Below are 13,910 nucleotides of genomic sequence, written 5' to 3'. Positions count from 1 at the left end.
CACTTAATTATGGGAAATTATTCATTACATGATCATTTTGTGTGTATGTCTGTATGAGTGTGGCAGAGTTAGAACAAATATATGATAGAATTATCAGATCTAAATGCCTTTTTAAAGACTTAAGTTATTTAATTTGCCTTAAAAAAAAGTAGCAGATGCCATTTAATAGGCCCGTATCAGAAATTAGCCCGTTTGCAAAACAGCAATGAGATTTGCCTAAATACAGATAAAGTTGATTTTTAGCTTGAGAATGGCAGTTATATAAAAATAAGTTCAGAAATAGTTGATAAGCATAAACATTTTCTAAACATTTTCTATTTTCAACAGAAATGAATAATAAGCCTAATGATGGAATTTTTTTTAAAAAGTGGCACTGTATTTCAATTCAGTGCTTTTAAAAAATGAACGTTAAGACAGAATAACATGATGGGAAAAACTAAAAACAGATCACTGATTATATTAAACGGATGGATTAAGCTTAATAATTAAGAACTTGAAACTCAGATCATATCTAAAAAAACAAAATCCAGCTTTAATGTTGATTATAAGGAACATCTCAAATAAATTGGCACGGGAATGTTGAAGATAAAGGGATGGAAAAAGATCTATTAGGCAAATGTTAAGAAAACTTGGATAGCACTGTTACTATTAGGTAATGAAGGATTAAGGTAAAAATAGTCAAATGAATAAATAAGGGTAGGCTTCTTAATAATAACAAAGTTTTCACCATAACTTTGAAATACATAGAGCAGAAATTTACAGAATGTTGTAAAGACATGGAGATCAAATCCCTAGTCATAGTGAAAAACCTTAATATCTCTCAGAAACCCTGCTTAAATAATACTATTAATTCAGTTAATGAACTTGATCTATTAGAAATAGCCTTTCTATTTGTCTTTGAGTTGTTGCTATTTGTTGATTTGCACATTGGCCAGTCCATTCACAGTGATGGTAATAATGACTAATAACTGCTAACTTTGGGAGTTTTAGACAGTCTCATAATTGAGGCACAAAGAGATTAAATGACTTTTAAGAGCAACATGCAAGTGGGCTTTGGACCCAGTGTCTTACTCCAGAACCTTAACCACTATACTTACTGCCTCACAAGTGGATTTGCTTCTGCATCTGATTCTTAGGTATATGTATTTATTGGTAATTATTTTAATTGTTTGAAATATTATTTATTCTTTGAGATGTTTTGGTCAGTTTAAATAAGTAAATGTGGAATTTTGGTTAGATGATAACTTTTCTGAAATTTACTCTCATATTTAGAATAATTTCCAAGATAAATAGTTCATGAAAGTCAAATCTAATTGAGGGGCAGAGTCTGGCCAGTGTTTTACTATTCATTTTATTAAAAATGAAAATCCTTTAGATTGGTTTTTATTAAACTAAAATATGCTCATAACACTTGAGAAACACTGAATTTTATATTAAAAGAATACCAAACTTCTATCCCATATCAAGAAAACCATTATAACATTTTTTTATATATCTTTCCACACTTTACGTATCTTTTAAAGTAGAATCCTCTTATTCTTTCTGTTTTACATGTCCGCTCTTATTTTGAAAATTTTTGTGACCATATTTCCAAGACTGTATAGAGTCTACATCAATTTTTTAATGGCTCTTCTGTTACTGTATGGATGCATAAGAATTTAACATCTTTTTTGAGAGTTTGTTACTGTCATGCCAATCCTGACACATAAATTTTTGCACATTTGCCTGATTACTACATCAGTGTAAGCTGACAGAAATGAAATTGTTGGATCAGAGGGAATTGTCTTTCTAGCTGTTATCAACTTACACTCCTTCCAGTGGTGTATGAAAGTATCTGCTTTCCCACACCCTTGCCAATAATGGATTTCACATTTTTAAATAACCTTTTAAAGTCTGACAGATGAAAAATAATTCCTCATTATTGTTTCATTTAGTATATTTTTTGTTATGTTGTGAGATTCATTTTTTGGTGTGTTATTTTAACAGTTTAAATTTTCTTTTGTGAATTATTTGTCTTTTGTTAATCTGTTAACCAACTTGTGTGTTTAACTGTCATATATGCAGATATTTTTTTCCTAGTTTTACACTGCCTTTCAACTTTGTCAGTGGTTTGCATAATGCATTGTTAACACAAGTAAAAGAAGAGTTCCATCACTTAAATTTTGCAAACTTTGTTTTATGCACAAAATTTTTAGTTGGTCAGTTTTTATGAAATACCTTATAAGGAGACTTAACTTTTTTTCTCCCCTAGAACTTTTGTGAGTTTGTTTTTTTTTAAAAACTTACTTATTCTAAGCAATCAAAGTTGAAGTTCTTAAGAAAAAACTATATTATTTCTTAGAGCTCATTTGAACAGACTTCAGCTAGCATACATGACAGGCACAATTGTCTCATTGGCAGTTGCTGTTTCTAATTAATAGACGCATAGCATATAGTAAATCTAGCACATTTCAGAGTGTTCTGCAAAGGGGAAATAGGCAGTACTTTAACTGCAAAGGGGAAATAGGCAGTACTTTAAAAATTTTAGAATATTGGCCTTTTCCCCTCAGCCATATTCTTTATATGTATATATACACATATATATGTGTATGTCTAAATATATATGTGTGTATATATGTATATGTATGTATATATATATGTATATGTATGTATGTATAAGGTGGCATCTCCAGAGGACAAAAGGTGTAAAATATAATTAATATATTTTCTATTTATATTATAAAATATAAAATATTTAAAAATGATATTTGTCTGTTCATTTAACCAGTATTTATTAAGCAGAACCAGCCTTTAGAAACCTTTTACTCTAGTGGGAGAGATAATTTTAATAAAGTCAAATCTAAAGGCATTATTGTTATGTGGGTTTTGTGTGGATTAAACATCAATCCATATTTAAAAATTTTTCTTCTTTGTCAGCATTTCAGTTGGTGTCTCATTTCTCCCATCCCAAGCAAAAGAAAGTATTTGATGTACTTACCTTTTCTTAATTCCCATACTGAGAATTAGCTTTATTTATTCTGCGTCACTCTGTCTTGGCATTGTTAAATTACTGAGAACAAGTTTAGGCAATCAAGAATAGAAACTTAAAATTGTTTTTTCTAGATTACATAGTAGGTTTTAGTGGTCTGATTATGCAAATCAAGAAGAAAACTTACAGCCATATCTTTTATTACCTTTTTATTTGTTGAGAAAATCAGTTCTCTTCCTTTGTATCATATGGCATAAATCCATATCTAGCATTTCTAGATTTTCTTGGATAAAATTTCCTTTTTAAATAGAAACTTGGACCCGGGTATTGGGCTTTTCCTTTACATTACATATATTTGTGTGCGTCCCTGTCCCCATTTTTTTTTTCCTTAGATGCTGATCCCATTTTCAAATAGTATTTCTGTTTTCTTATGATTCAGTTGAAAATAACTTTCCTGGGAGTGTTGGTTCTTCGAGAACCCAGATTCATTACTGTAATTTGTTACAATCTTGTGCTTTGTTAGTGCTCTTAAGCTAAATTTTGCTAAGTTAGTAAAATAGCACTTTTGAGTTTATAAAAGCACATCAATTCACTCAAGTGGTATGCTTAGCATTGAGGCAAGAAGCCATGGGTACAAGAGTGAAGTGAATTGGGTTCTCTGTGAAATTGCTATGGTGAACACAATATGTAAAATTGTTTTGTACACCAATAATCACAAACATTGCTCTTTTTCTTAGGGCTGTTTGGGAATAAAATAATTTTAAAAGCTAAATTAAATGGAAATACTGGCTTTGGTTATTAATACTTTGGCAGGTGAGCCAGAAAAACCTGTTTCACTCAACTCAGCTCTTGGAAGAGAGTTGTAGAAGTTGGGGGTGGACTGGAGCAGAAACTAGAATTGTGTTAGATTATGACATCCTTGCCCTTAAGACAACAGCATGACTCCTCCTTGTCTTTACTTATGCTATTCCTCTGCCTGGAATGCCTTCCCTCCTTTCTATCTAAATCCTACCCACCTCTTCCACGAAGCCTTCTCTAACTACTGGAGCCCACATTGATGTCTCCCTGTTCAGAACACCTATGGCATCTAACAGTCAGCACTGCACCGTTTAGCACTGTTTGTCCTATGGCAATTTCACATGCTACTGAGTGTGAGTACATTAAAATATAAATGTGGGGAAATATGCATTTTTCCAGTAAAATTTGAAAAACGATAGGTATAATATATAAAGGAGGATTTGCAGGCTTATGGAAAGTTTATAGGCTATACCTAGACTGTGAGATTGGGGGAGGAGGGGAAGTCGGGGGTCTTAAATGTACCTTTTTTAAATCTCAGAGAAATATTGCAAAGTGTATATGATTTTGACAGTCAGTGAGTCTAAAACGTCATGTTTTATAAACTCATTTATTTTTATTCCGTAAATAGCCTAATTTGTTTTGTTTTGTTTTAGACCTTGAGTAACGACATTTTCTGTGCTAATACTTACTTGAATATCAGTTCTGGAATCAAAAAAGTTTTCTTCTTGCTTAGGCCAAAATACTTGTGTTCATTCATCTAATAAGCACATATCCCCCAAACCTTGTTCTTGGTATCAAATACTAAAATGTAACAAATGTCAAATTTTGCACTGTGGAGAACTGTATTTTTATTATATCACTGATGTGTAATAAGGGGTATCCTTGCATGGTTAATATGGAGGGAATTTTAATTGTAAAGATAATTTTAATTTATATTTATTTCATACAGTGCTAAGGGAGTTGAGACAATAGCTTTGTCTAGATTTTTTCCTTTGATTTTTCCCCAAGTCAGTGTATACTCAGGGTGTGGCTATACAAATATATGAATAAATATGCTTAAGTTATGTTAAAGTCTGTTTAGGTGCCTATTGTTTTTTTAATTGTACCTGTGATGAGTTATGCAGTCATTTCTTGGTTTTAATTTAATTTTTAAGTTAGCTGACATCATGACTTTGAATAGACCATTTAGTTTCTTATATAACTAATTTAATGTGGATTGGACCTATGCATCAAGTTTGTGAATGGTTCTGACAGAATAATAGCTTTATTTATAAATTCTTTATGAAATGTCCTTTTAAATTATGTAATTCTTGAGCATATTTACATTTGGACAGCAGTCACATTAATTCGGAAGTAAAATTAGTATGTAATACTTACATGTTTGAGACATGTAAGTTTTTATTAAATTGATTTTAAATAGTCTTGGTTTCTGATTGACCTCATGGTGATGTCTTCTATTTAAAATTCAACACAGGAATATATGATATGGTAATGTTTGTTTGGTATGGTAATGTTTATTTGGATATTTTCATATAAAGATATATTATTCTTTGTGTGTTTTTTAGAGGTACCAATCTTGGGAAAAAGAAGCAACACATTTGTCATATACCAGGATGTGGTAAAGTCTATGGGAAGACCTCACATCTGAGAGCTCATCTGCGTTGGCATTCTGGGGAGCGCCCTTTTGTTTGTAACTGGATGTTCTGTGGTAAAAGATTTACTCGAAGTGATGAATTACAGAGGCACAGAAGAACACACACAGGTTACTAACATTTAATTTTAACAGACAAAAATGGCTACATGCTTATGGCTACCTACTACCTTGAAGGTTTTTTTTAAAAGAGCATACCTTACTGATCTGGATCATTTTTTTTTTTAATAAAGATTTTATATATTTATTTGACAGACTGAGATCACAGGCAGGCAGGGAGAGAGGGGGAAGCAGGCTCCCTGCTGAGCAGAGAGCCCAATGTGATGCGGGGCTCAATCCCAGGACCCTGGGATCATGACCTGAGCTGAAGGCAGAGGCTTTAACCCACTGAGCCACCCAGGTGCCCCATGATCTGGATCTTGTAAAATATGATCAGTTACATCCAGTTTTTATCTTCAGCAACACCAGTTTAAAAACAATAATTCCGGGCTCCTGTGTGGCTAATTCGTTAAGCATCTGCCTTTGTTTGCCTCAGGTCATGATCCCAGGGTTCTGGCACCAAGTCCCACATCGGGCTCCCTGCTCAGTGTGGAGCCTCCTTTTCCCCCTTCCTCCGCCTGCCACTCCCCTTGCTTGTGCGCTCGCTCGCTCGCTCTCTCTGTCAAATAAATAAAATCTAAAGAAAAAAAAAAGAAAAGAAAAAAAACAGTAATTCCAAATAAGCCAACATGGCTTACCTTGTAAAATAACATTTTATTTTATGTGGACTCTGGCTAGCTTTTTCCCCCTTTCTTAGTTCACTGTCTTTTGTTTTGCTTTAACATTGTTGAATGTCTTAAGCCACATTTATGTTATTCTTGTTTATTATGTTAACAATTTAAAGATTTATTTATTTATTTTCGAGAGTAGGAAGGGTCAGAGGGAGACAGAGAGAGGGTCTTAAGCAGACTCCTCTCTGAGCACAGAGCCAGACTTGGGCTCAGTGCAGAGTCAGCTGTAGGGCGGATCTCGTGACCCTGAAGTCATAACCTGACCTGAAACCAAGAGTTGGCCACTTAACTGGCTGCACCACTCAGGCACCCCTCTGCTTTTACTCAACCTTTCTTAAATTCTTCTTCTTCAGTACTACAATAAAGAATAAATCCTTTTTTTTTCTGACAAACTCAATCATTTCACCTTTTCTCATTTTAATATCTGTGAAATAAGCAAAAAATATTGCATTGAGGAATAACCAAGGTGTTATTGATGGAAAGACTCTCTTTGATTTGTTTTATATCGTATGTGTGGTTATATGAAATGAGCCTAGAGATGACCCAAACTAAACCCCAGGTTAATATATCTTAGAGATAGTTTTCTCCTTCTACCTTGTAATGGTAAAGGTGTTTATCAGTCTAGGCTCAACACTGAAGGATTGAAAAATACATACTTACAGTCACTAGAGAGCTTAGAAGGAAGAAGCGTGGTAAAAAAAAAGTATTGGTTTTGAAGTCACCTAGATCTGGATTCAAATCTAGATTCTCTGTTAGATTAGGCAAATATGCTGTCTCTGACTCAGCTTTCACACCTCCTACATTGTCTTTAAATATATAAAACAACCTGCCAAGTATGTAGTAGTATATATATTACATGTTCTACTTGTTTTATTTTCTGTCTCACTTGTTAGGTAGGTAGATGAGTTTATTAAACTGTTTGAAACTGCAACAAATAATGTAAGAAAGTAGATAAAGTATGCTCAGAGGCAGAGATCATTATTGCTTGGGATAGTAAGGCATTGTTGGGCAGTGGGCTGGGATAGTAGACTTTAAGATGGCCTGATAACAGAATTTTCCTCTGTGGAATTTGATCAGCAGGTTATAAAAAGGAATAATGTAAAAGGAAAAGAAGTCTGATCAAATAAATGTGGGAAACACTTGGTTAAACAGGGTCACTACATGTACCTTCGAGGTAGCACCTCTTAGGACCTTTAATTGAACGTTAACAAGACAGGATCTCTAAGTGGGGAGAGATGTAGTATGCGTAGCATTTCCCAGCCTCCTCTGATTGTCGTGCCATTTTCCATGGATCATCTTTCAGGATTGATTCCAAGGGAAACTTTGGGAAATAATTTCGCAGAAGAATAGAATGGTATGTGAATAGAAGAGGTAAAAAACCATTTTCCATAAGTAAAAATGAGATTCTATATAGCACATTTCTATTAATAAGTGGATTGAGCCATATACAGGGCGTTTTAAGTTAGGCAATAGAGAATTTAAACTATTTATTTATCTGCAAGTTATTGCCATACCACTTAGTATAATGGTGGAGTTTTACACCGTAATACAAGTTGGCATTTAAAGATTTGTCTGGCATTGATTTATTGGATTGGAGAGGGTATGACTTAAGGTGTCGTCAGAGCATAGATCAGACGTGAAGTCTGGTGAGGACCTACTTAGGGTGGAGGTGCTAGAACGAGATAGGTAAGAATTTTGAAATAAATTAATTAAGAAAATTGTAAGACTTGTTTATTGAATGATTTCTCTCTGGATTCCCTTTAGATTGGCCTTTTGGTTTCTGTCTTTCAGTAATTCTCTTACACAGTAGGTCTTTGACTTTTTAATTAGACTTTCAGGCTGTTTTTTGTATTTAAAAAATCTATTTTATTCATGCTGGGAAGTAAATTTAGGCATCAGGGTCTTAAATTAACTTTACTGTCATGATATGTTAGGCTTGCTCTTGACTATGTCAGCTAAAGTCAAGTCCTCTAGCCATCTCCATTATTCCTGGGATTACTCATTCTTAATGGACCTCAAGCTTGTGTTTTTGCTTTAATCTGTAAGTACTCTGCGTAGTTACTTGAATTCACATTTAAGAGTTGAAGGTTTAGTACCATGGATTTAACATGTTAATACCTTAAATATAGCTTAAAACAGTATGCTCTTGGAATGTCTGGGTGGCTGCCTTCACCTCAGGTCATGATCCCAGGTTCTGGGGATCGAGTCCTGCAACCAGCCATCCTTGCTCAGTAGGAAGCCTCCTTCTCTGTCCGCCTGCACTGCCTGCCCTGCCCCCTGCTTGCATTCTCTTTCTCTGAAAATTGAATAAAATCTTAAAAACAAGAACAAAACCAAAAAAATAGTCTACTCTTTAAAAAAGTATGGTCTGATGGTCATTTTTTAGCTGTATGGTACCTTGTAACAGATGTTTCAAAACAAACTATTGGCATATTTGAAATATTAAAGTCTAATTGGAGTATCAGTTTATAATGTTTGAAGATTGTTTTCCATTGAAAAGTAAAGATGACATTTATTTTGAGGAAAAATAATCTAGGAGAGAAATCTTGAAAAGGCAGCTAATGAAACTGATGTAGTTTTAATTACTCTCCTTCCTGTCCCTAGCTGTCAAGTTAGGTTGGCTTGCTTTCTCAGCAGATGATCAGTCTATTACTGTTGAATTTTAAAAATTGAGTAACAATTTTTTTTTAACAGGTGAGAAGAAATTTGTTTGTCCAGAATGTTCAAAACGCTTTATGAGAAGTGACCACCTTGCCAAACATATTAAAACACATCAGAATAAAAAAGGTATTCACTCTAGCAGTACAGTGCTGGCATCTGTGGAAGCTGCACGAGATGATACTTTGATTACTGCAGGAGGAACAACACTTATCCTTGCAAATATTCAACAAGGTTCTGTTTCAGGGATAGGAACTGTTAATACTTCCACCACCAGCAATCAAGATATCCTTACCAACACTGAAATACCTTTACAGCTTGTCACAGTTTCTGGAAATGAGACAATGGAGTAAATATTACACAAATACTTATTCATTGTGGTTATTTTTATACAGTAGTGAGAAGAATATTGTTCCTAAGTTCTTAGATATCTTTTTATTGATGTGCAAAAATTTTTGGATTGACAGTAACTTGGTTATACATGACACTGAAATGCCTTACTTTGTATGATATTCCATAGTATATTAAAAATGGTAAAATTGCATGGGTTTTGTAGGTACTTTTGGAATCTAGAAGAAATGAAATTTTACCAAGTTATATAAAGAGAAAATTGAATTTAACAATGCGAATGGTAGTCTAACCAAATGCATCAATCCTGTGTGGTTTAGTGTAAAAATGAGAACATGTTGGTATTTATCTATTGTAAGATAAAAAAAAGTTGGTGGGTGAAAGAAATCATGTTATGATAAAAAAAAATTTTTGTAATTTTCTTGATGACTGGAATTTTTATTATGCATAACTGACAAATCAAGTTTCCAAGCAAATGTTACATAGTGTAGGCTTTACTTAGCTTATCAATTTGTCATTTTGAAGCTAATTATTTTAATTAGGTTAACTATGTACAATATTTTAAGCATTACTCTTGTAAGATTTTGAAAACTACATTTTAACATGGAACTCTAGGGATAGTCACCTTTTAAATCCTGTTGAAAAGCCATGTTTAAGATTTAATTTGCCAAAATAATGTCTTGTTAATATTCTTTCAATAACGAAGTTGGGCAATATAACCAATGTTTAAAAAAAAAGTTTAAAATGTATAGGTTGAGGCATTTGGGTGGTAAGAAAATGTTACAGTGAATTATCCCTTTTCTTGAATATTGGAGGACCAAAAAAATAAGGTGTATTGCGTCTTAGCAGTGATTTTTTTATCCAATCTTGTTTCCAAAAACCATATGTCTGCCAGGGCCTTAAAAGCCATCATGTAAATTACCAGTAAAGTATAACATATGCAAACATAACAAAATCACTTCCATAGTGACGATACTCCAACCATATGGATATTAGTCATAGAAAACTAGAGGTTTATGATATTTTTTTAAGTCTCTCTCTCTCTCTCTTTTTTTTTTTTTTTTTGTCTAGGTAGTCAGTCTGCACTTAAATATCAACCATTTTCCTTTTTTGCTTCTTCCTTTTAAATTTATATGTATCCAGTACATTTAATTGAGAAATGTATGTTTTTTATTATGCTGTATTTTCTTTTTATTTTTTAATTATTGTTTATATTTTCAATTATTAAAAAAATGTACAAAATAAAGTTTCATTGCTGGTCTTGTAAGAGCTATACAATTTTCCTAAATGTATACCTATAACTGCAGCAGTTCACCTATTTCAAAAATTTGGAATTCTGTTCATTTGTTATTCTTAAGACCACCTCAAATTTAAAGGCTACCTTATTGTACGTTTAAAGTGTATTATAACAGTGTGGTAGTTAATAAAACACTATTTTTTTTCTTTTGAGTTTGTTGTATTCCTATGCATTTAAAATATTTGCAGTGATATGGGATAAGAAAAATCTGGTTTATTTTCTTCATCTTAGCCTTTTATTCACAGATTCTTGATTTCAAACACTAAAATTATTGTGAGCAGGTATATTTACTTGTAAAGATAAGAGTAGAGGCACTAGCAAATTACTAATTTTTCACCTGAGAATGATTTAATTATTAAATAAGACTTTCAAAAAGCATCTTTTAACTCTTAAGTTCACACTGATTCATGTTAGTTGTAATAGTATCATTTTGCAAACCTTGATTTTTGTTTCCCCTTTTAAAGCATTGCAGAATATTTTGATTTATTAAAAACTTGAATTTACATGACAATTCTTGAAAATGGTAACATGTTTTGGTAAACCATGGCAAGAGCTATTTGAAGGTTATGTTTTGGGTTTGTGTATGTCTAATGATAAAGCAGAGTAAGAGGAAGGGAGAAGTTAACAATAACTATATCTTAAATATTCCAAAATTAAAAGTCCAATTACTTTGCACAGGTGTATAGTGAGGGTAGAGATTAAGATTTCCATTGTCTGTTTTCCAGGCCCAATCTGACACTGTCAGTAATATCTTTGAATGCATGGGACAGCTCTAGATATGCATAAAAGCACAGGCAAAGTTTTCCTAAATAGGAGACTTTAGCTTGTGATGTGCAATAGGAAGTATTACTTGAATTATAGAAACTAATGGGATGTACAATTATTTTGAAGTTACAAGGATTAGAATTTGAATCTTTAAACTCCAGATAATATTTAGAATTTTTTCATTATTGAGGATGTGTGAAGAAGATTATGTGAAAGGGTTGCTCACTTGAGCAAAATATCCATTAAGTCAGGAGATTAAAAATCTTTTAGAGTGTGATAGAAGAGATGTTTTAAAATAATACTGAAATTTTACAGTATGTTTATAGAGTGTTTTTGGTCCATGAGCTTCCATGCATATTTTATCAGTTCTTAGAGCATGAATACAATGAAGAAAGTAAGTAGTTCCAAAAATTATTTAAGGTGCTCGCTTCGGCAGCACATATACAAAAATTATTTAAGTAAGTTTTTGGATTTTAGAGTGCCCACTAGGAATATGTCAGTGAGCTTTGAATCTTTGCCTAAGCAAAAAATCAGTATTCAGCCTCAGCCTAGGTGATTTCAAATATTTCTATTTTTGTAAATAAAAATGCTGAATATATTGATACATTGATTTTTTTTCTAGTTACAGAATCCTAGTATTGAGTATATTAATGCAAGGATACACTTTAATAGGTGCTTCATCAGTTGCTTTGCTTTCATGAAGGCTAGAGTGTGTATGCAATGTACTCACATAAAATTCCTGTTTATCAGAACATACTCATCTAGTAAACTAGATGTCTATACTTGAATACCTTAAAGAAAATATCACTTAAGATTTCTGTATCTTGAGACTTGATGACTTTGAGAAGTAATTCAGTTAAGCAAAAAGCACATAAAACTTTAAAGGAATACACATATCTATTGCAAAAAGTCAGGTGCCCTGTAAGTGACTGGGCAAAACAGTGGAAAAAATGCTTAAGATATATCAAAGTAGTGAAAATGCTTAAATAGTGAAAATACATGTATGCCTAAATTGAAGGCATGTCAGACATAATTCATAGAAAATAATGCTTAGTCAATATTGTTCATGATAAAATGCTGGGAGCATTGAAAAACATCCACAGGTCTCCCTGCATTCTTGACCTACTAAACTCTGCATTTCGGGGGATGGAGAATATATATGTGTTTTGTAATCATTCGTTAAGTGGCTCTGATAAACACTCCTGAATTAGAATCACTTAAAAAGTGCAAGCATTTTAGTATCTTAATTGTTCAAATCCTAATACTACTCACAATCCCAAAGTTTTTGTTTTATTAAAAATCTTGTAGTCAATATTTTTTTCAAAATTTGTAATTATTATTACTAATAACATTAGGTTTTAAAATATGTAAGTTGATGTGTTGGTTGTGCTACCCTATCAGACAATGTGGTTTTTAGTTTTAATTAAGTTGTTAAGAATTGTTTTCAGTGTAAAAGAACTATTTGTTTCACTAAATAGTATGTTTAAAACTTTTTGTCATAAATGAGTAGTAAGTCTTTTTGTTGTCTGATAATGAGCACAAAACAAGTTGGTTGATATCTTGGGAACAAGATTTGGTATTTTAGTGAAATCACCTCCCCTAGTGTTGGAGACACAAAGATACTGATTTGGTCCTTTGTTTGGACAGATTTGTATATAATCAAATACATTGTGGTAAATACATACTAGCAGCAGATGCAAAGTGCTCTAGAAATGTAGAGGAGGGAAATTCTGCATGGAGAAATCTGGGAAAGTCGGGCAGAGAAATGGCATCTGCAAAGGTACAGTGTGGTTTGTTATGGATGGTAGGGGAATTTGGGAGGGAGTTGGAGGAGGGTGGTCAAATTGCAAAGGAGTTGAGAATTTAATCTTTACCAGTGATTCCTAAAACTTTTCAGAATCCTGGGTCTTAGAAAAATGCACATTAGCTCTCATTCAAATTCAGGTTGTTCAAACACTACATGGGGATGTTTGATCTAAAGTTTGAACCTTGGAACACGGTTGTGCTTTTATGGAACTGGGGGAGAAAGAGGAATCATCAAGGAGGCTGTGAGAAACCATAGAAGGTGTCACGGCGGTGGTGAACATTAAGTGCAATGAAGAGGTTAAGTCAGATGAAAAGCAAGAAAAGGCTATTGGTTTTGGCAATGTGGAGTTGCCTGCTGATCTTTGTAAGCCATTGATGAGAGTATTTGGGTAAAAGACTGGTTGAGGGCACAGGAGAAGAGGCTTTGGGGACAAGAAGTATAGCATATTTTGTTAACATTTGGTGGTAAAGACCAGAAGGGGGCAGATGCTGAGTCAGGAAAGAAAACTGTTCAAGTTTCTCATTATAAAAGTACATTTTTATATAGATAAATATTAAGAGTAAAAATTTAAGTGACCTCGAAGCTGGAGTTGGAATTTTTGAACGGCTATATATGCTGTCATATATTCTTACCATTTTATCACTATATTTAAAGGCAGTATTTTGGTGTTAAAAATGCTGAGTGGGAGGTCTGTTTCCTTCAGCCTTTTCCCACTCCCCAGCTTTTAAATCCCTTGCTTCTCTTCTAAATCCATATTAAGCTGCATGTGAAAACAGATGGGTTTCTTACCTTCTTTTCATCCTCCATAAAAAGGGGATAACTAACAGTGGTATCCCTCATAGGATTGT

The 13,910-nt window shown here is 33.1% G+C and overlaps 1 protein-coding gene across 1 annotated transcript in view; it reads left to right on the top strand.

The window, feature by feature from the left end:
* Positions 1 to 10,642, top strand: part of SP3 (Sp3 transcription factor) — a 56,695-nt gene extending 46,053 nt beyond the window's left edge. The window contains exons 6-7 of the mRNA XM_044242356.1: positions 5,332 to 5,528; positions 8,882 to 10,642. Coding sequence (XP_044098291.1) covers positions 5,332 to 5,528; positions 8,882 to 9,198 — 514 coding nt within the window. The 3' untranslated portion in view covers positions 9,199 to 10,642. The remainder of the gene's footprint in view (positions 1 to 5,331; positions 5,529 to 8,881) is intronic.
* Positions 10,643 to 13,910: the final 3,268 nt, after the last annotated feature.

Source organism: Neovison vison, chromosome 3, assembly GCF_020171115.1.
Source record: "Neovison vison isolate M4711 chromosome 3, ASM_NN_V1, whole genome shotgun sequence".
NCBI classification, from domain to species: Eukaryota; Metazoa; Chordata; class Mammalia; order Carnivora; family Mustelidae; genus Neogale; species Neogale vison.
This window is presented reverse-complemented; position numbering and strand designations above follow the sequence as displayed.